At 38.6% G+C, this 22,061-nt stretch overlaps 1 protein-coding gene across 4 annotated transcripts in view; it reads right to left on the bottom strand.

Annotated features, from left to right (window-relative positions):
* Window positions 1–22,061, bottom strand: part of DMXL1 (Dmx like 1) — a 146,037-nt gene that overhangs the window by 76,151 nt on the left and 47,825 nt on the right. For 3 of the 4 annotated variants that reach the window (XM_077817357.1, XM_077817360.1, XM_077817361.1), the window contains 10 exons: window positions 19,488–19,656; window positions 16,487–16,699; window positions 14,612–14,865; window positions 13,819–14,503; window positions 13,025–13,146; window positions 11,545–11,634; window positions 11,126–11,228; window positions 8,765–8,881; window positions 2,925–3,152; window positions 46–1,746 (listed from right to left, as the gene is read on the bottom strand). In XM_077817357.1, coding sequence (XP_077673483.1) covers window positions 46–1,746; window positions 2,925–3,152; window positions 8,765–8,881; window positions 11,126–11,228; window positions 11,545–11,634; window positions 13,025–13,146; window positions 13,819–14,503; window positions 14,612–14,865; window positions 16,487–16,699; window positions 19,488–19,656 — 3,682 coding nt within the window. The remainder of the gene's footprint in view (window positions 1–45; window positions 1,747–2,924; window positions 3,153–8,764; window positions 8,882–11,125; window positions 11,229–11,544; window positions 11,635–13,024; window positions 13,147–13,818; window positions 14,504–14,611; window positions 14,866–16,486; window positions 16,700–19,487; window positions 19,657–22,061) is intronic. The other variant, XM_077817358.1, reaches the window with a different exon arrangement.

Raw genomic sequence — 22,061 nt, 5'->3', positions numbered from 1 at the left:
GTGAATTACAAGGGTATTGCCTATTACTTAAAATATATAGCTTACCCTGGTTTCTGTCCCTGCTTTCTCCAATATCAGTACTGGTAGTGGCAATTGTATCTGCCAAAGCCATCAGTGACATTTGCTCCATCCTGGTGAGACCTGGTAAGCTAGAATGCAGCAAGTGACGAGAAAGAACTTGGGCATGCTCTGGTCCAAAGTAAGTTGGGCTGTACTGAGAAAGGTCAATAACCTTCGGCTTTGTATTATCTTCATCTGCTTCAAACACAGTAAGATCATCTGTATTTAGGCTGGAGTTTTGAAAAAGATCTTCATAATTTTCATCTGGTAAACCATTTTGTTTATTTACGTTATTTTGATTGTTGGATTTCTCTAAACAAAAATGTGAGCAGTCATCGTCTGCAGCAAGCAATGCATACAAAGGAAGTGGTGGAACAGAGTCTATTTCTGTATAGTCTGTATTCTCAGTTTTGTTGAATGTCTTGGGGTCTCTTGCAGTGCTTCCACTAGCACTAATTGTAAGAGATCTAAGTCGCCGATCATGATTAGGTTCAGATTCATTTATAGTAACAACTTCCCCAGCAATACATTTAACCAAATGAGACAGGATGGCTTTTGCTCTACGTACTTTACCAAGGTCCATAAGCTCTAGAAGCTGGAAAGGGTGGTACTGAGGTAAAGTTGGACATAACGCATGAGCTGCTTCAAAAAGACCAGAATCTTCCATTTCCACAGACAGATCAAACGCAGTTCTTTTTCCACTAAGTTTCTGTGCAAGACTTGTCATGGATCTGGTTAAGGTTCGCTTTGGTGGATGCAAGCCAGAACCAGCCGACTGGCTTTGTTTCATCAAGCTAGTGATAGATGGTGTGCTTCCACTGTAAGAATCAGTCGTAACGGACTCTTGTTTTGAAGGGGGCTGCCACTGAGAATAAACATGCATTTCACAATCCATCCCAACTACAAGGATGCCATCACGTACCCAAGATAAGGAAACTGGCAAAGGAAGTGATCCTTCTACTGAAGAAACTAAGTCCACGCAGCGTAGCAGTACAAACCTACAAAGGGATGTAACTTTTGCATTTTCCCACAGTGGCAATGCAGACATCTCCTTACTGCTTTGGTCATGCATTTTCCCAGCCAGTTGGCCAAACATATAAAGCTTTGATCCAATTCCTACTGTTAGGATATGTGATCCATCTTCCCTAGACATCCAGTCTAAGTGAACCAAATGCTTTGTGCTGGGCAAAATACTCTCATTGTTAGATAAATAAACTTCTTGTTTATTGTATGCCATTAAATTACTGTCAATACTAATGGCAGAGTCCAACATTGTGCTTATTTCATCTAAATGAAGAGTCTGTTCCAGAATCCAACATGATCCTCCTGTAGATTCACATTCAAAAATACTAACATGCATCATGAAATCTTGAGAACAGCGACTATTTTTAGATGTCATCTGCTTGTATGCTACAGCTAATCTATTTGTATGTGCACAACTAACTTCTATTGGCCTGCCTGGAACATTCACAGCACTACTACTAAGAAGTCCATCCTCAACAAGTAATGGCCATTCTTCCCATATATATGTAACATTACTATTTACAGTATATTCTGGCATAGAAGAAACCACTGACTCAGGAGTCACTCTGCATCTCCAGAACCTAACTTTTCCATCTGAGCAAGAAGTTGCCAGTAGATACGGGGCATGACAAACTGGATATATGGAAGAGGAACTCAGGTGTCCTAAAATTGAAACAGGACAAAAAAAAAAGTTTCACATCAGGGTCAAAGAACAAGTAATCATACATAAGATTTTTTTTTTTTTTTTTAATACAAGTGTCAAACTAAATTCACTCAATTTTGTTAAAGCTAATACAATTTGGTTTTGGTTCATCTTACAAAGTATCTAGTACCTATTATTTTACTGACACAGAATAATGATTACAAGGATTCAGAGAGAAGAGGTGAAAGGAACAAGTTGAACACAGTTCTACAGCGACACTTTGGGGGGGTTGGGGGGGAAGAATCTATGGAAACAAGCCCAGTTAAATGTTTAAAATTATTTCACATCTCTGAAATTTTAAAAACTCAATCCCCAATATGAACAGAAGCATTATATAAACAGTAATTTGTGACTTCAGATATTTTAAGCAATAAAAGCGAATTTTAGTATTGACAACACGGATAATCAGTGTTGGAACCTGATGACACCAAAAATATAGATCATTTGAATTATAGGGTCCAAAATAAATTGTGTACTAATGATAAGCCATGACATGGATTTATAGCCCTTTAATTAAACATGGATTTCTCTGTCCATGTATATACATGGATCCATACCCCTCTTCCCCAGTGGCCACCAGAGAAGCTCAGACACGCTGCGGCTGCTGGATCTCTGAACATAGCTGGAGCTTTCATGCTGATGTATTTTTATAATCCATGTATGTGAAGTCACACAATTATGAAGTGTGCGCACTTCACACTGCAATCCAAGTACTATACGCTAGCTAGCTCAAAACACATACTCCCAATAAAGGGTCCGAATATCTTAAGTAGTCTTCATAGGAGAAGTTTATCAACATACATTATATTAAAAAATAAAGTCAATTTTCCAGACAAAACACATTTCACTACTCAGGACTGCATATAGCCTTTACTTACAGAAATCCTTGGTCTAGAACAACATTTTTCACTGACTAGCTTCGGCAGGAGCTCTGTTGCAGCATTTGGGCCCCAGGAGTAAAAACCAAAATTTTATAGAACGATGTATTTTAATTCCTTTCAAATCTGAGTTCCACGTTCTGAGTTCACAAGGTATTTGTTAATTTGTTGTTGTTTTAAAGTCTAATAACCCCGGAAACTCATGGAATACAGTGTAACAAGATTTGTACTAGTTCTTTCCTACTTTTAAAATTACAGACCTGCTGATGGTTTAACACTTATTATTTCCACTCCTTCCGGTAAATTCAACTCTTGACTATAAACCATTTCCGAAGAGAGAGTCAGACGACTAGTACTTTGAAGGTTTGCTCTACAGGCCCGATATTTCTGCGTGAAGGGAGACTGGATCTTCTCTGGATCCGGAGAGGAAGAATATAGCTCTTCATGATGTGACACTGCTTCAGCTACATTTGAGTCTATTTTTTCATCTAAAAAAAAGTTTGCATTGTTAAGTGAAAGTTATCATAACATATGACAATCGTTTTATGAAAAACACAGCTGTCACTGAAACAAGAGGGGATACAATTTTAAACTTGGTTTTGGTAAGAAGTGAGGACATCATAAAAGAGCTGGTTGTAGAACATAACCTTCAATTGAGTGATCATGATTCAGTTTAAATGTAATGGCAGGTAACCAAAAAACAGGTCACCAACTCGTTTTTTACTTCAAAAGGAAATTAAGGAAATTAGTTGAAGAAGTCAACTGGACTGAACAGCTCAAGGACTTAAATGTGGAGCAGGCTTGGAATTTCTTCAAATCAACCATACAAAAACTGTCTGCAATTTGCATCTCAAGTAAGGGGTGGGGGGGGGGAAATTGTAGGAAGACGTGGCTGGATGAATAACCACTTCAGAGAGATTATTAGGGGTAAGCAGAGAACATATATGGAAAGGAAAAAGGAACTGATTTGCAAAGAAAGCTACATCTTGGAGGATAAAAAATACAGGAATAAAGAGAGACTTGCTAAAAGTCAATCTGAACAAACTTTTGCCAAGAAAATTAAAAAAATAAGAGGAAAAGATTTTGGTAGTTATATAAATAAAAAGAATAAGCAAGGATGAGATTAGGCTGCTATGCAGTGTGAACAGAACGGATATTTAACATAATCTAGGTATGGACCAAAAACCGAATGAATACTTTGCCTCATCTTTCAAAAATGATAATACTGAACATGCGCATAAAGGCAGAATGACTGATGGAAATGAGAGTGTACAGAAATGGAAATTGCCACATCAGAGGTGCAAGAAAAACCTAAGTTTAATGCACTCAAACTGTGAGGACTAGATAATTTCCACCCGAGAATATTGAAAGAACTGGCACATGAGATTGCTAGTCCAACAGACAGATTTATAAAAAATCCTTGCATTCAGAGACAACAACATATGACTGGACAATAGCTAACGTCTTACCTATATTTAAGAAAGAGAAAAAAGTAATACTGAGATCAGGCTCACAGATCTGTATTATGCAGGGCTTTAGAACAAATTGTGAAGGAAAGAATAATTAAATTCATGGAGGTACAGGGGATGTAATGCAATATGGGTTTACCAAAGGTAGATCATGCCAGACTAACCTGATTTCCTTCTTTGAGAAAATAACTGACTTTAAATTTTAGATGAGGGAAATTATTAGTTAAATTAGAAAAAATGGAGATTAGTATAAGATTTGTAAGGTGGACAAGGAACTAGATAAAGGGGAAAAGGCCATGGATTGTTCTGAAAGTGAACTATCAGGCTGGAGGGAGGTTACGAGTGCAGTTCCTCAAAGATCAGTCTTGGGACCAATCTTATTCAATACTTTTATTAATGACCTTACCACAAAAAAGCAGGAGTGCTAATTAAATATGCTCATGATACAAAGTTGGGAGGCATCATCAATACAGAGGAAGATGAGAATATTGTACAGGGAGATTTGGATGACCCTGAAGACTGGAGTGATGGAAATGGGTCGAAATTCAACAGTACAAAGTGCAAGCCCCTGCACTTAGGGTCTCAGAGTAAGAATTTCTGCTGCAATCTGGGGGCTTATCAGTTGGAAGCAACTGAGGAGAGAGATCTGGGTGCACTGGTAGATCACAGGATGATTATGAGTCACCAACATAATGCAGACATGAAAAAGGCAAATGTGCTCCTAGCCTGTACCAGGCAAGGCATTTCCAGTAGAGAAAAGAAGTACTAATGCATCTGAAAGAGGTAATAGGGTAAGACCGCATCTGGAATACGGTGTTAAATTCTGCAAAAAGAAAAGGAGTACTTGTGGCACCTTAGAGACTAACCAATTTATTTGAGCATAAGCTTTCGTGAGCTACAGCTCACTTCATCGGATGCATAAAGCTCACGAAAGCTTATGCTCAAATAAATTGGTTAGTCTCTAAGGTGCCACAAGTACTCCTTTTCTTTTTGCGAATACAGACTAACACGGCTGTTACTCTGAAACCTGTTAAATTCTGGTCACTCATGTTCAAGGAAGATGAATTCAAACTGGAACAGTAGCAGAGAAGTTATTGAGGATGATCAGGGGAACTGAGAGCCTATCTTATGAGGGGAAACTAGAAGAGTGTGGCTAGTTTACCCAGCAAGGATAAATATGACTATTTTCTATAAGTATCTTGTGGGAGGGGAAAAAGAAAGCTATTTATTGTCCTGCTATACTGAAAGGAGGACAGGACACACATGATATGGTTTTAACCAGGCTGCAATTTTTATTATTATTAGATGTTTGGGACTACCCGTTAAATTAAAATATACAGTGCAGGTAACTCCATGTTCAATATCTACTCAGGGGGACTTTTGCCAACCCCCTCTTTTTTTAAATCCAGGTCTTCCAGCCAAGCCATTGCTGGGACCTTACCATTCCCTCCACCCCCGAACAAGGATTAACGCAGGCAATAAGAAAGGGCGGCTGGCTTCCTGCTGTACCACTCATAGGAACCCAAAGCCCCTCATTCCACTTCTTTAACAAACACCGCCTTTTCAAGCCCTTTACCAAACCATTTATCTGGTCACTGTATACCTCCCCTACAGAGTACTTGCACTGGACATCTGCCCCACACTTACATAATGAGTTGCAACATCATAGCCTTCTCTACTCACAATAACAAAGCCCACCCTGAATCTGCTATGGGGAAGGCAAATAACCCCCCACTCCACTCCAGCTTAGCCAATCTGGTGGTGAGGAAAAATTCCTTCCCAGCCCCCTTAGAAAGGGGTGACTAACATGATGCCCACAGCAGGTCCTGATTAAACCTGGTAGTTTGCCACCTCCACGAGGAGGGAGGGTGCTGCTCTGCCTGGCATGGGAAAAAGGGGCTTCTCCCACCAGGCTTGCTCCTTTTCAACTCCACAGCCATTCTGGTTCCTGGGGATGAGTCAGTGTCACATGCTGACCCACTACCCTTTTGCTGCAGCCTGTGAGCCTCTCTCCCCCGCTCACCCCGAAAGCACTATTTCCTTTCCTCTGGCAAGTTGGACAACATGCGTCTCCCCTCCTCCCCCACTTAAAGGTACAGTACAGTCAACCTCAAGGACAATGCTGTCACAAGAACAAATGTGTATCAAACTGGCAATGAAGAAATTCAGGCTGGAAATCAGAAGGAAGTTTCTAATCATTTCCCTGCCATTGCAGAGGCTTAAAGCACTTCAGTCCCTCCTATTCTCTGCCTTTGGAACATAACAGTCTAGTCTCCTGTGGGCTGTAATAGTTTGATCTAAATTTCAGTTGTTCGGTTTAGTGTGAAGGTACCACGTGATTTTGGTGGCCCATGATATACAGGAGATCATACTAGAGCTGGTGGTCCTTTCTGGACCTAAACTCTATGACAGAATTTTTTAATCAAATGTAACGTGTCCTGTGAGTAAAAATCTTAACGATCCCTAAAAGCAGAACTTAACAAAATGGATTTTCAGAGTAGGGATGGATCAACCCTTACTGGACAAGCAACAAGTCCCACATGTCAAGTCCCTCTCAAATTTCTGAAGTGTTTGGAACTGCAAGCTTCAAACCCTGTATAATATAAAGCAATTAAAGTATACTGATCCAAAAGAAATTAAATCTGTCAAAGAGGATGTGTACATTTGTTAAATGCATATCGTAACATGTAATATATATGCAAAATGGCACTAGTTTTCTACGAACATTTTAGTTCATGCACGTTTACATTTGTAACTTTAAAACTGCATGACTGATATTCCTTTTTTTTTTTTTTTTTTTTATTAAAGGAAATAGAACAAGTGCATGAGTCAACAGAAAGTAGAAACCAGGACATGATTTTCCTGGAAACGCAGAAAGGAGGCACCAGACAAGGTATGGGTTTAGAAAGTAAAGGAGGATTAGAAACGATACACTTACCAACCTTGCTGGAAGGGAGTGTTACCCCTTTACCAGGCAGGGCTGTTGTAGGTTTGAAGATTGGTTTCCCTCCCCTACATACACAGGCTGTGACAGTATCAAAACTACATTGTCAGAACACAGGTTGAAGAAATTTTGCCTCTGCCGCACCACCACCTTTGTTATTGCCCAAGTCTGACTGTGTGGACAGGAACATTCACAGTTATGACAAGTTTCAGAGTAGCAGCCGTGTTAGTCTGTATTCGCAAAAAGAAAAGGAGTACTTGTGGCACCTTAGAGACTAACCAATTTATTTGAGCATAAGCTTTCGTGAGCTACAGCTCACTTCATCGGATGCATACTGTGGAAAGTACAGAAGATCTTTTTATACACACAAAGCATGAAAAAATGGGTGTTTACCACCACAAAAGGTTTTCTCTCCCCCCACCCCACTCTCCTGCTGGTAATAGCTTATCTCAAGTGATCACTCTCCTTACAATGTGTATGATAACCTGGATTTGTGCTGGAAATGGCCCAACTTGATTATCATACACATTGTAAGGAGAGTGATCACTTGAGATAAGCTATTACCAGCAGGAGAGTGGGGTGGGGAGGAGAGAAAACCTTTTGTAGTGGTAAACACCCATTTTTTCATGCTTTGTGTGTATAAAAAGATCTTCTGTACTTTCCACAGTATGCATCCGATGAAGTGAGCTGTAGCTCACGAAAGCTTATGCTCAAATAAATTGGTTAGTCTCTAAGGTGCCACAAGTCCTCCTTTTCTATTCACAGTTATCCTCAGTTTAATAACAGCGGTCACAGGAGGCAGAAAACCTGCTTTTAGGCTTTGCTAATTTTTTAGTGTGAACAGACACCCAGCCAGACATGCCAAATCCACAGAGGGGAAAAAAAAAAAACAAAACAAAACAGAAATTGGGCTTGTTTTTGGCTTAACTAGCTTGTGGGTTGCTTATTGGCTAGTTTTTGGCTTGTAGCTTGTTGCTTCTTTTATTTATTTATTTTTTTTTGATTGGCTCCCAGCAAGCAGGGGCAAGGGGGTGGGAAAAGAAAGAGTCAGGGGTGCACAGCGGGCCCACCACAATCCCAGACTATATGCCGGGGGGGGGGGGAATCTAGTCACGTAGAGTGTTGGGATTCTTAGGGATTGGCTTGTTTTGGCCTTGTTTTGAAATGGAATTAGTTTGATTTCTGGCTTACTGTGAAAGTCGGGGTGCTTATTTACCACATGAAAATTGGTAACTGTGCAACTCAGCAGTGCTTTCTAATTCACTTAAAACTTATTTTTAAACCCTCAGCGTTAATGCAGTCTGCCATTCATGATTTAGAACTAAATACGTAGAAATCATGAATACATTTTGTTCTACCATTTCTGAACTAAGGAGCAAAAGTAGTCTAAATCCTCACCACTAACAACTTAAAACAGCTGGATGGATTTTTCTCAACTAACAAAAATAAACACAGTTTGGGCTAAGACTAAGTATAAAAAGAAAACATGAGACCTTTGAGCGAGAAAGAATAAGTTGTGATGGAAACCCAAAAGTAGCCTTTAGAGTAGCAATTGCTGATTGCTTTTTAGACAGTAGCTTCTTAAATATCTGAACAGAAAAAACAGTTCTAAAAATAGGAGGAATATCAGACAGTTACAAATAACTGATGTTTAACAATATTTTCACATCGTAACAAAAGGACTTACCTACTGAGACTGGAACGGACTTCAAGTGTAAGTTCCACATGTGTAACAATGAGCGGTTTTGAGAGTATTCAATTACTATTAAGTAAAATTTTTCAGAGAATCCATTTTGCAGGTTTTCTGTTGAAATTTGAAGTAACAAAGTTTTTAGTTCAACATCTAGTATAGCAATAGTTAGCAACTAACTTTTTCCCCTACCCCCACTATGTAACTATAGCACTAGTGCCTTTACAATTAAAAGAGTATAAAGATTCCAAGTAGTCAGCATCTTATACAGAAAATGTTTCTTCTGTTTATTTGGTTGTGGGTTTTTTGCTCCCTCTCTGATCCTGTTATTGAAAGGTTAAATGAAAGTACTATCACTGATACAAAGAAATCATTCAAGGGAAGAACACCACCAGCTATGTTTAAAATATTAAATCTATGCAACAGCTTTTATTATATACTGTAGTATACAAAGTACTAATGAGCAGCATATATTTTCATTTTTCAGGTTGAAAGCATTGTGAACTATACAACTGTATGCTCAATTTTTAATCAAGTATTATGGATAAAGAAGTGTTAAATGTAGGAACAGTCACTGACTTCTGAGGCACTAAAAGAATGGTAGATTAAATTTTATACAAATTATTTACATCCAGTTTACAATTTACTTATGCTGTTACTAAAGCTAGCAGTCTGCAGACATACCATATCTTACACCTTAGCCCTTTTCGTCTTGTAGTTCTGTAGGCATGCAGTGGAGTGGTATTTAATTCCTTTATATATTTTATGTATATATTTTAGTTACAAGTTTAAAAGGGAAGCTGTCAGACTTTTTTTAGAACCCTGTGTCCAAAGGAAGGGCTTAGCTGGTGGTAAGAATGATTGCTCATCAGAAAGGAGAGTTGGAAAGACTTACAGCCACTCCACTTCCTAGTGTCCTCTGGCACCATTCCCCTACCTTAACATTAAACATGGGACTCAGCTATCTATTTGCCTTTCATAATATCACAAAATAGTATGGGAAGCTACACATCCTGCATCTCCCAGATCCTGCAAGAGGGCCTACTGTACAAAAGACTAATGTTTTCAACAAGTGCCTCTCTCTGTACTAAAAGCCATCAGTGTTATACAGTATTCCCTACCATATACAAAGGGTACTGTTAGGATATAGATATTCAGGCCTTTCTGTAAAGGCCTATTCGCTAAGAATTTAGGTGTATTCTTATCACTTGGCTAGTTATAGCGGTACAAAAGAAAGAATCAAAATCACTGTCTGCTGGTGTAAGGGCCTTCTCTTACTGTGACAGTTTGAGGCCCTGTGCTCAGGCTAAGATCTTTGGCTAAGCAGCAGAGGCAGCCATAAGCTGGGAAGCGAACAGTCACATCCTCACATTCCAAACTAGTCACATTGAAATAAGGTGCTATTGAGCTGTTAGGAATACAATCCTGTCCTGATAATGCCTGTCACCTCCAGAGAAAGAGTGCCTAGAAAATATAAAAGGAAACTTAGTTTGATAGCATCCTGTCTGGCAAGAACTCACTTACCAATAGCTGGGATGTGAAATCCTCACTTCTGTATTGTTTTGTCATTATAGTTCCCACTTTGCTATTGTCTGTATAATCTCTGTCTGGTTCTGTGATTGTTCCTGTCTGCTGTATAATTAATTTTGCTGGGTGTAAACTAATTCAGGTGGTGGGATATAGTTGGTTACATAATCATGTTAGGATTGGTTAGTTAAATTTCAGGAAAATGATTGGTTAAGGTATAGCTAAGCAGAACTCAAGTTTCACTATATAGTCTGCAGTCAATCAGGAGGGTGAGGGGGTGGGTGTGTGGGTGGGGGAGATGGGAACAGGGAATGGGGGTGGGGAAATTGGAATCATGTTTTGTTAAGAGCAGGAATGGGAACAGGGACACAGGTGTAAGGCTCTGTGGTTTCAGAGCTTGGAAGAAGGATACTAAGGAAGGAAACTGGAATCATGCTTGCTGGAAGTTCACCCCAATAAACATCAAATTGTTTGCACCTTTGGACTTCAGGTATTGTTGCTCTCTGTTCATGCAAGAAGGACCAGGGAAGTAAGTGGGTGAAGGAATAAGCCCCCTAACAGGTACCTCTTGGTAAAATGCTTCCTTGCCTTAGACCCTTAGTCCATTTCCTCAAGGAAAAGGAAAGTAGTTTGTGTTCCATTTGTCATTTTGTTCCATACATTTGAACTTGTATTCCAATAAAATCAAGCAGATCTTGGATATATATATATATTTTCTGAAGTGCAATATAAGTGAAGTGCAGAAAGTCATTATCTCCAAACAAATCAATACCCCCCTTTAATACATTCTTCACACCATGTTACTGAATTAAACAGTTAATACTACTTTACCAAAGTCTGCTAAACAGTTGTTCTTTTCAGGTATTTTCTCCTCATCGTTATTCAAAATGAAGTCTTCTTGAAAAACATGAAGTAACTGTGTTTTTCTGCCATGCTAAATTAAAAGACAAAGAGTAAATAAATGAAGAGAGACATGGAATCTCTTATGTCTAAGCTAATATCATTAAAAAATTGACAGGACCAACCAAAATAATGAACAAAATGTATCTGCGATACCTATAATTCTCTCTGCATATGGGCAAAGGTCAGGTAGTTGGGGGTAGTTTGTACCTCTCAAAACAGTATTGGTTTCATCATCACTGAACATGGAAGGTTACAGATGTAATGCTCAATTTTAATACCTTTTTAAATTAAGTAAATGAATGTTCTTCTCCACCATAAAATGTGTGCAGAAAAAATATCTTACTTACAAGCTCTGTAATAGCATCCAACTCTACAATGCATCCTGGCCTTGCAGTAGACTGTTGACTTATGATGTTAAAAACTTCACCAACATATTTCTGTGAAAATACAGTAATACAAGCAATATTGAAGGATTTTTTTTTTAAGTTCAACTCCAAAAGTTGATTAAAATATCCACTGCATGCATCCGATGAAGTGAGCTGTAGCTCACGAAAGCTTATGCTCAAATAAATTTGTTAGTCTCTAAGGTGCCCCAAATACTCCTTTTCTTTTTGCGGATACAGACTAACACGGCTGCTACTCTGATACCTGATGTTTGATATTTTCATTTTGGCATAGGGTTTTTATTTTTTGTGGTTCACTTACTCAAAGTCAGGGTTGAAAGAAGTTCAGTTTAACAAAGTGAGATTTATTAAAGCCAAAGAGATTTATTTACATTCTATGGAAGTCTCCAGAGACTCTGAACTTTTACAGAAATCTCTTTCACTGCTAGGCATTTTGTTTTGTTAATTCTGTAGCAATAGTACACATGATTATATCTAATTTACAATGTTATGGGAATTTAAGTAAAGCACTTCTGTGAGGACACAATAGGAAGAATGTTAACGCTGAAGTGCCACAGAATCTTTAAAGGCTTCTCATGAAAGATACCTCCTTGCACTAGGCTGACACAGCAGTTCAGTACTTGCAAAAAGAAAAGGAGTACTTGTGGCACCTTAGAGACTAACCAATTTATTTGAGCATGAGCTTTCGTGAACTACAGCTCACTTCATCGGATGCATACCGTGGAAACTGCAGAAGACATTATATACACACAGAGACCATGGAACAATACCTCCTCCCACCCCACTGATGGGCTATTACCAGCAGGAGAGTGAGTTTGTGGGGGGGGGGGGTGGAGGATGAGAAAACCTGGATTTGTGCTGGAAATGGCCCAACTTGATGATCACTTTAGATAAGCTATTTCCAGCAGGACAGTGGGGTGGGAGGAGATATTGTTCCATGGTCTCTGTGTGTATATAATGTCTTCTGCAGTTTCCACGGTATGCATCCGATGAAGTGAGCTGTAGCTCACGAAAGCTCATGCTCAAATAAATTGGTTAGTCTCTAAGGTGCCCCAAATACTCCTTTTCTTTTTGCGAATACAGACTAACACGGCTGTTACTCTGAAAGCAGTTTAGTACTGACTCACAGGGAAGTTCCACTTATTGAATCATCAAAACTACTTCTTACAGCATTAGGTGTTTCTTGGAGATTTTCCAGGCAAGTAGTAGTGACTTGGCTCAACAATGCTGAGCTTTGGAGATCCGACATCACAATGGAGTATGGCTGCAATGCTGTAAGATTCTATTATATCTGCAGATTGACTTTATAACAGAGTTTTGCAGAGTTCTTAGTGTTCTTCAATTACCAAGTCTGACAAACCAATTTATGAGTTATAATGATGATGTAATTTATATGTTTAAGAAAAGTTAAGTTTATACTTACAGAAATTTCAGGATTGGATAGCTCACACAAAAGCTTTTTAGCATCTATTATAGCCTGATATAATCTCAGATACTGTCCATCACTTGCCACAAAGCAAGCACTTGGAGAATTGCAGTATGCACCTGAAAAGTATTTATGAACAATCAGTTCAATATTTCACTGAATACATACTAGCTCCTTCCCTATTTTTGGCAAGAAGCAAATCACAAGAATTTATTATTAAAGAGTTAAAACAGAAGAAAGCAGAACTTGTTTCTCATTGATCTAATTTGTATTTAGATATTTATTAATAAATGTGTTCATATGCAAGAAATATGAAGAAGATTTAATACTGAACTTCACCAAAAGGAACTAAACTCCAATCTGCTCATTGAAGGAGACACTACCCTCGAGAGTAGTACTCTCCTTGTCTGTATTAATATTTTTCAACCCCTACCCACTAACATTAACATTTATGCATTTTTAAAAAAAACGTTTAGATCTAAGGTTTTAAAACAAAGGGCAGTGACCTTCTCTTTAGCTTGTAAAACATCTCTAGTGCCATATAAATAAGAGGGCAGAAAATATCCAGTGGCTTTTTATAAGCTTACCAAAATTAAAGGGAATTTTTTCTGAAATTTTAGTCTGGGTTATCTTTCAGAAAATCCACACTTTGGAAACCAACCAGAGATAATTTAAAAGTTCCATCATTCAACATATTTAGATTCTCCATACCACTAGCATCATTTTTTTCCTATTCTAGTTGTTTTAACAACTGAAGATTTTAAATATTCTAATTAACTCAGAAAACTTACCGAGACAGTAACTGGGTATAAGTGTAGGCAGCCATGCCACATTAGAAAAAGCTGAAATATGGAGAGAATTAATTCGTGCAAGTTCAGAAACTCCTCCAGAAAAGGATAATGGACCAACTGGATCAACTCGCCAAAGAATAAGCTCACTATAAACTGCATTGGGATCCTGGGATGTTACACTTGTAGTGCCTCTATTCTGAGATCTTAAAGGCAACTGTCCAGAATTTGACGTATCATTTGTCTGTTTTGTGCTGTCAACATCCGGTGATCTTAAAGCATTATGATGAGAAGTTGTCAGCAGCAAGGGTAACACTGAATGACAAGCCAAGTCATTAAGATGAAAACGGTGACCACAATATCGAGATTTATGTGAAATACTGAGCACAGTAGAAAAAGCAGATTCCTCTGAAAAACTAACCAGCCATTGGTTTAAAGACCCATCTGCATGTTTTGAAATCATCATAACATTGGGGGTGAAGATACTTAATTTTAAACTGTTAGTTGATTTACTGTGGGCAGAAGAGATAAGCATAGATGAGGAACGTGTAAGGCCAAGGGGCTTCTGTTTGCCTTGCTGAATAGCGAGGTCAACATTCTTGGTGCAGGCATACATCACTATACTTCTGCAAAGAGAATTTGCATCACCTGTTGGAAATGCTACTGGAATTCTTGAAACAAAAGATACCTAGAGTTAAAGGGGAAAAATAATATGTATTAGAACAAATAAGGAGGATATTAATGTACTCCTCATTGAATAATAAATATATATTTGAATCCAAAAAAGCCATAATACCTGCACCTGGCGAAACATACCAGGCTGATATTCATCTAACCAGTCCACATGCCATACCAGCAATGAACCATCCATGGGATGAATACTGAATAGCATGTCCGCATTTTTGCTCCACTCAGACAACAGTATTTCAATCTCATGATCAATAGCAGCAGAAGATACAGGAACAAAGCCAGATTTTGGAACAGTTTTCTCACTACCCAGCTCTTTCTTCTCTTGATTTCCTTTTTGATCTTCTCCACTATCATCAGCTTCTGGCAGAAGGACACACATATAAAGTAAAGAAACCCATGAATGAAAGCTACATTTGGAAATTAAAATCTTATAGGCAACATTGCTTGGTTATTCAAAACTTCCTTTTAAGCCTCTTGTAAACCATTCATACAAACATGGATTTAAGCAAATTGAAAGGGTAATGATTTAATCTCTAAACCAAGTTAATGCTACATAATTGAATATATTCCTATATTTGACTGAGAAAAGTGTAGGAAGTTATATTATGTACGTCAAGCTATTTTACAACACCTTCCTACTATAATATGTATTTCTCATCTAAATACATTAGTCTTAAAGTCTCTTTATGAAGTTTAGGTATTTATATTACATTGGTAAGCATGATAGCTAAGCAATTAACAGTTTCAAATTATTAAAACTTAACAGAAATAGAAATTTTTACAATTTACTTGCAGTTCCCTTGTGTAGCACATTCAGAACAAAAACTGTCAATTTGAATTTACATAAGTTTTAATGCTAGTTGCTTTATTGGTTTTAAATATAATTATTAAAGCTCAAAATCATATGCAATTTTTCTTTTCATTTCAAATGTGTAAATTAACTTCAGTCAGTTTTGGAAAGGAAAAAATATTTCATATCTTGGAAAAAATCACATTATTCTTAAATAGACAATTACATAAAATAATGTTACTTCCAGGAATAATTCAGGAGACTGAGGAACTTGAACAGAGGACTTAAAATAATTCCTCCCAGCTGTCAGTCAGTCCTACACAGGGATTCAGGCCAGAATGATACTATCATGCAGGTTAGTTGAAACTCAAGTGCTTTGTAGCTTGTGGGACATATTTACAGTTTTACCTCAAGAATGCGTCCCACAATTGATAACATATGAGTTGTGAGGGTATCAACAGTATAATTATTTGTATTCTACTTACTATTTTTTATATCAAACAACCTTGCAACATACAAATACACAGTCTCCTAAATTAAGTTACTTTGCTGTCCTTAATTTTTCTTGAAATGGAACCTGTTGAACATGTATGTAGAACAGTGGTTTTCAAGCTGGAGTCTGCAGAATATGTTTAAGGGGTCTGTGAAATGTTGTTACCACCACAGAACAGTGGTTTTCAACCTGGGGTCCGCAGACTATGTCTAAGATTTCCAAAGGGGTCCACACTGCCATTTCAAATTTTTGGGGGCCCACAGATGAAAAAAAGGTTGAAAACCACTGGTGTAAAACAAGTGAAGAGGTCATAATGTGTGTCAGATAATGGACATTAGCTCTAATTACATTGTAACATTAGAGATTCAATGTAAATATGAAAATAAGCGGTTCACAACCGTATAAATAAATTTGCACCAAATAAATTTTTAAATAAATAATAAATAAATAAAAATTTATTTGCACCAAATAAATCTATGAACTCACAAGTCCTATATTCTGATGCCTACTTATTACAATACTGTATTCCTACACAAAAGCATCCAGATTAGCAGTGCAAAGATTAAGAGGACGTAGCTGATTTAAATTCAGGTACTCAAAAACTCAGGAAGTAGTATTAACTAATTTAAACATTTGGTTTACTTAACAAAATTACAGCACATTATAAAGAACAAACATATCTATGATATGCATTTTACCTTCATCTGATTTGCCATCCAACTGATTTGGCTCTTCAGTGCTGGTCTCTGAAGAATGCTGCTCAAAGCTCTTTTTAAGCTGCTGCAAAAATACTTCCATGGACAGGGTAAAATGCAGTTCTTTATTGTTCAGCCAGTGCACTACAAAAGGCCCACTCTTCTCTTCATTCTCACTGAGACTCAGAGAGGTGATAGAAGGGAGTAGAGGAATGTCTGCAATGCCAAGAAGTTAATGTGATTTCCAAAAGAGGAAGAGGTGGTAATGTGTTTTTCCTCGTACCAGTGAAAAAGGCAAAAGTTATACAAACACGTGCAAGCCTAACCCTGCTTCACCCTGAGGGATTCTACCACCATCTCCCCTGGGCAGATCTTCTGCTCTCAAAAGGCCCCATATGCCATGGTTTACACCAGCAGAAGCCACCACAGATCTCAGGTGATTTTAGCCCACTGTATATTGTGTTTTGTAGAGCAGGGATTTCACAGATATTTACCAATCCCCAATACTTTACACTATCTGCTAGGGAACCACTATTACACATGCAACGGACACAAAGTAAATGATACAAACAAGTTTCAGATGGATATTTTATAATTTTGTACGATCTGAAAAATAGGATGCAAGAGTGCAGCCACTTGTGACACTGCTGAGAATTCTCACATGGCGCACCTGGCAGCGGCAGGCTCTTCTTATCTGTAAACCCCGCCCCTCCCCCCCACAAGTTCTCCCATACTCCCATTTAATACAGCAGTGCAATGTGCTGAGGCAGCTACAAATTAAACATCCTGTCAGACAAAGTACTTTTGAGTGCAAATATGCTCTTTTCTCCATGGAAATTGGTACTGCCTTTAAACTGCTCAAGCAGGTAGTTATGCCAGGGTCACAACAAGGAAATAGAAAACAAAGAAATATAGGAAGAATGAGGGGAAAGGAGGAAAGTGCACAGGGAATAAAATCACGAAAAGAGAAATGTAGACGCAGACAAGAAATTTCAATTCTTCCAGAATAAGGTTCCCTTGTTAGTTAACCACAGAGGGCCAGCTCTCAAAATCATGAATCTGGCATTAAGATGAGTTACAAGGTAGAATTAAAATTAGTTTAAGAAAGGAACATACTAAATTGAACATGAACAAGAACATGATTTGCAGGCTGACTTTTAACATTCGTATACATTTACTGAACTTTCAATATTCTTACAATATTTTTTGAAAGGAACCCTCTTCTTCCCCCAGCTTCCCAGGCTAAAATGTATTATTAAAGTCTGTTGAATGGAGTATTGTCTCTGCTTTCACTCTAGCTTTTATTCTGAATCAGCTGTAATGCTGGTTCTTGAGAGTTCCAACAGTTCACACTAGGACTTTACTAATGACTGCACCACAACTAAAGGGGGGCAGAATTTGTCTGGGCTTACCCAAAGAAGGGCAGCTCTGCTTTGTGGTTGGGGGTTGTGGAGAGGAAGGTGGTCCGAAACTGCTGTAAAAGGTGCTCGGTGGTCAGCTTGGAGCAACAGCTCACACCCTCCCCCCACCCAGAATGTGCAGAAAGGTACAAAACCTGGGTGGGGCAAGTCTCTATCCCCACAGCAAGAAAGCCAGCATGTCTACTGGATAAAGAAACAGAACAGGGGAGGGGGTTGGGGACTCCTATGATTGGTATGGCAGGGAGCCAACCCCCCTGTTCTCATAGCCCTCCTTAACTCTCTTAGGAGGCTGGTGGATGGCAAGGTCCAAGCGATGGGTCAGCTGGGAGACCTGGATGGAAACAAAGGGGGGCTGGTGGAAGCCCCAGAAAATTGATTTGAATAAGCGTGGATTAAACAAAGGGGGGTGGTGGAAGTCCCGGAGAACTGATTTGAATAAGCATGGATTTGCCTTCACTGTACACTTTATTATATAGGTGTCTGGGACTACCCAGCAGATAAAGTTGTGGCCTGATTAAAACCCATAACAAGTCTCCTGTCCTTCTTGCGGTATACCCAGACAATGATTCATAATGAGCCTTCAAATCCTCCCTTCCTTTCTCCAGTTAAATACTATCATTTCTAGCTACCTTATTTGTAATCACAGCATGCTTCACTATTACACTTACCTTCCCTGGTGAAGGACTTTAAGATCTATGAGTGAAGAGGGCTATGTAACAGCTACACATCATTAGTAAGTCTTATGTGGTTTCACGATAAAAATGCTTATATAAGTATACACACCCTATATTACACACAAGAAACCATATTAAAAGAACATTAAAATTGTAATGCTAAGCACTCAAAAATGCAGTACCACCACAATTAAGGTTTCCTCTGCAACCTTTATTTGGATCCATTGTACACATACATTGTAATACTGTAACATGATCACATACCATTGTTCCCCACCCCCGCCCCGCACAGACACCTACATTATTCAGGACACTAGATGGAACTGCTCTGGGATGGCCATTAGTTGTAGATTACTCATTTTCTGAGTGACATGAGGGTCTGATTTGCAAAAGTGCTGAGAACTCTCAGCTGACATCAAAGCTGTGCTTTGAACATATAAAAGGCCACATACTGATAAGTACTATGAAAAAATCAAGTCTTAGGAGTCTCAAATTGAGCACCCAAAATGAGTGGATACTTTTGACCTTAATCTCTGTCAGTTCCACACCCTCATCTCACAGTGTTGTTGTGAATCACTCCAATAGTATGGCAATGAGCACCAAAGAAAGCCATGAGGAATTGGTAATTCTGTCTTCAGAGCAGGATTTAAATAGCGTGCAATGAATACACATAAGGTCACATATTAAACCATGAGCAGAAAACAGAATATTGAAGAAGAGTTGCTTTTTAAGTCAGCACCATTCATCCTGTGCACTGAATGAGGTCGAAGTCCTGTGCTCAGGTAAATAAAGTCCATCAGAATGTATAAATACAGGGAGACAAATTAAGGTTACACAGGCAACACACACCAAACAGAGAAAAGTCTGTATTGCGTTCTTGTATCATAAATCTGAACTGCTCATGATTACCTGTGGCTGGGTTGATGCTGGCAGCAATATGAAAGTGACAGAGTGCATTTGCATGTAAAGGAGTGTTCCTATGAACTTCATGAGGATCTTGCTGATGTGGGGAATATCCCGTATGTGCTATGAGGGCAAGTGACCTTCTCCTTCCTCTTCGAAAGGGCCTTAGATTCAACTGTGTGGAGAATAAGTCATTTTAATTTGGTTTCCAAAGGAAAAAAAGGAGGATTTAATCTATACATTATTTTCTAGAAAAGAAAGCAAGTGAAATTCTTACGGAAAGGAAGTAGCTTTTACAGTTAAAAAGTGCACTGGTGAATTTACAAACTGTATTGTTCATAATGTATCTTCCATAGAAAAGAACTACATAGTAAAAGATGTTAACATCTTCAGAATCCTGTAGAAAGTCTGTATGTACACTGTGTTGCCTTGAACAGAAGTAGTAAAATTCAGAGAAGTTTGTATTCCAATGTATTGGGCTGTACCTGTACAGCCTTCATTCTCAGACCAAATCACAGTATTCCAGATGAGGTCTCACCAGTGCATTGTATAATGGTAACAACTCCTCTCTATCTCTACAGGAAATACCTCACCTGATGCTTTCTACAATTGCATTAGCCTTTTTTTTTTTCCTCCCCACAGCTGCATCATATTGGTGGCTCACAGTCATCCTGATCTTTCTCTTCCTCTGTGGCTTCCAACTGGTAACTCCACAGCTTATAACAAAAATTCTTGTTGATAATCCCTAAGTACCTGGCCTTTGCACTATTTCATTCCATTTCTATTTAAAGAGTTTTCAAGGTCATCCAGATGTTCTTGTATAGTATTTCTGTCTTCTTCTATATTGGCAATATCTCCCAACTTTGTGTCATTTGCAAATTTTATTAACACACTCCAATTTTTTGTGCCAAGGTCATTAATGAAAATGTTAAATAAGATTGGTCCCAAGCCCATCCCTGAGGAACTTCACTAGTAGTCTCCCTCCAGCCTGACAGTTCACTTTCAGCATGACAGTCTCCATTTTAACCTGTTCCTTATCCACCTTTCAATTCTCATATTCATCTCCGGCTCTCCAATTTAACTAAAATTCCCAGTGGAACTGTATAGAATGCCCTTTCTGAAATCCAGATAGATTGCATTTACTGGATTTCCTTTGTATGAGATAACAGATCTTCCAAAGGAAGATCAAGTTGATCTGGCACAATCTACCTTTCGTAAAACCATGTTCTATTTTATCCCAATTACCACTTACCACTATGCCCTTAACTACGCTCTTTCAAAATTTGTTCTAAGTCCTTGTGTACAACTGAGGTCAAACTAACAGGACTGTAGTTTCCTGGATCACTTCCCTCCTTACCCCCCCGCCCTTTTCTTAAACATATATGTGCTATATTTGTAATTTTCCAGTCACAGGATACAATCCCCAAGTTTACAGATTAGTTAAAAATCCTTGCCATTGGGCTTACTATTTCATGTGCCAGTTCCTTTAATATTCTTGAAAGGAGATCATCCAGGCCCGCCTACAGGGTGCCACTGAGCTTGGCTTCCACCTTGGAGGTGGTCATTTCTTCTTCCATATCTTAGTTTCCGTTAACCATGCTGCCACTGTCCTCAAGTTCCTCATTAAACACTGAGGCAAAGTATTTGCTTAGATGTTGTAATCACTTGCCTTACTCCCCCCCACCCCCCGAAAAACTTTAGTCAAGATAGATTCAAATTTTCATGAGGTGACATGGTCACCTATATGATATTGCTGGAGTCAAACTTTCCTATGTACTATTCACCTTAGTGTTGTCACAATTTAATACCCCACTGGCATGAAAAACTGTACAAGCATTGATAGTGTAAAAATGTAAAGACAAACCTCAGATATCTGTCAGTTCGGCTCAATCTACCCAGATTTTGACTACCCTGTATGCTGGGGTTTTATTCCTTCTCAATTTGTCATTCTTGTTCATTCCTAATTTTGTGGTATAGGTTGTTACATAACATTCTCCCATTTTTTTCCTCACTTTTTTAAAATGAGAAAACAACGTCTTGTCTCTTGCATTCCCTTTGACTTAGAACATATGAGTAGACTGAAATGGGCAGAAACTATGTCTCTGTTTGTTACACTGGTTACCGACATTGGTTGAATAGTTTTTCTTCTCTGGGCTTGCACTGTGCGGTCTTCTAGTTTCCATTTCTATGTTATGGTCAACGATTCTAGATTTGGTAAAACTGCTGCTTTAGCATGTGGTAATATCTTGTTTTAGTAAGTTTCTTCTCTGTTGGGGTTATACAGATCCTGCAAAGCTCGTCTGCAGGCACTGGCAGTGGATCAACCTGCTAGAGTTTCATTATAAGATTCTGTTCCACAGAATCTGAAACTTCAAACTTTCCCACTCAGACCATCACCCACACCATATCCTCTGCTTTATGCTCGTCATCTGAGAGACATAAAGACCATCCATCTAATCCTACCACTAAGTTTGTGTAGGAGCTGGGTGTCCTTAACTTCTCTCCACAAGTATTCAAAAGTACCTCAGGACATTTTTACTCAGCACTTTTTCATCTGAAGGAGGCAGGCAGGCAGGCAGG

The sequence above is a fragment of the Eretmochelys imbricata genome, chromosome 5 (assembly GCF_965152235.1).
Source record: "Eretmochelys imbricata isolate rEreImb1 chromosome 5, rEreImb1.hap1, whole genome shotgun sequence".
Taxonomy (NCBI): Eukaryota; Metazoa; Chordata; order Testudines; family Cheloniidae; genus Eretmochelys; species Eretmochelys imbricata.
This window is presented reverse-complemented; position numbering and strand designations above follow the sequence as displayed.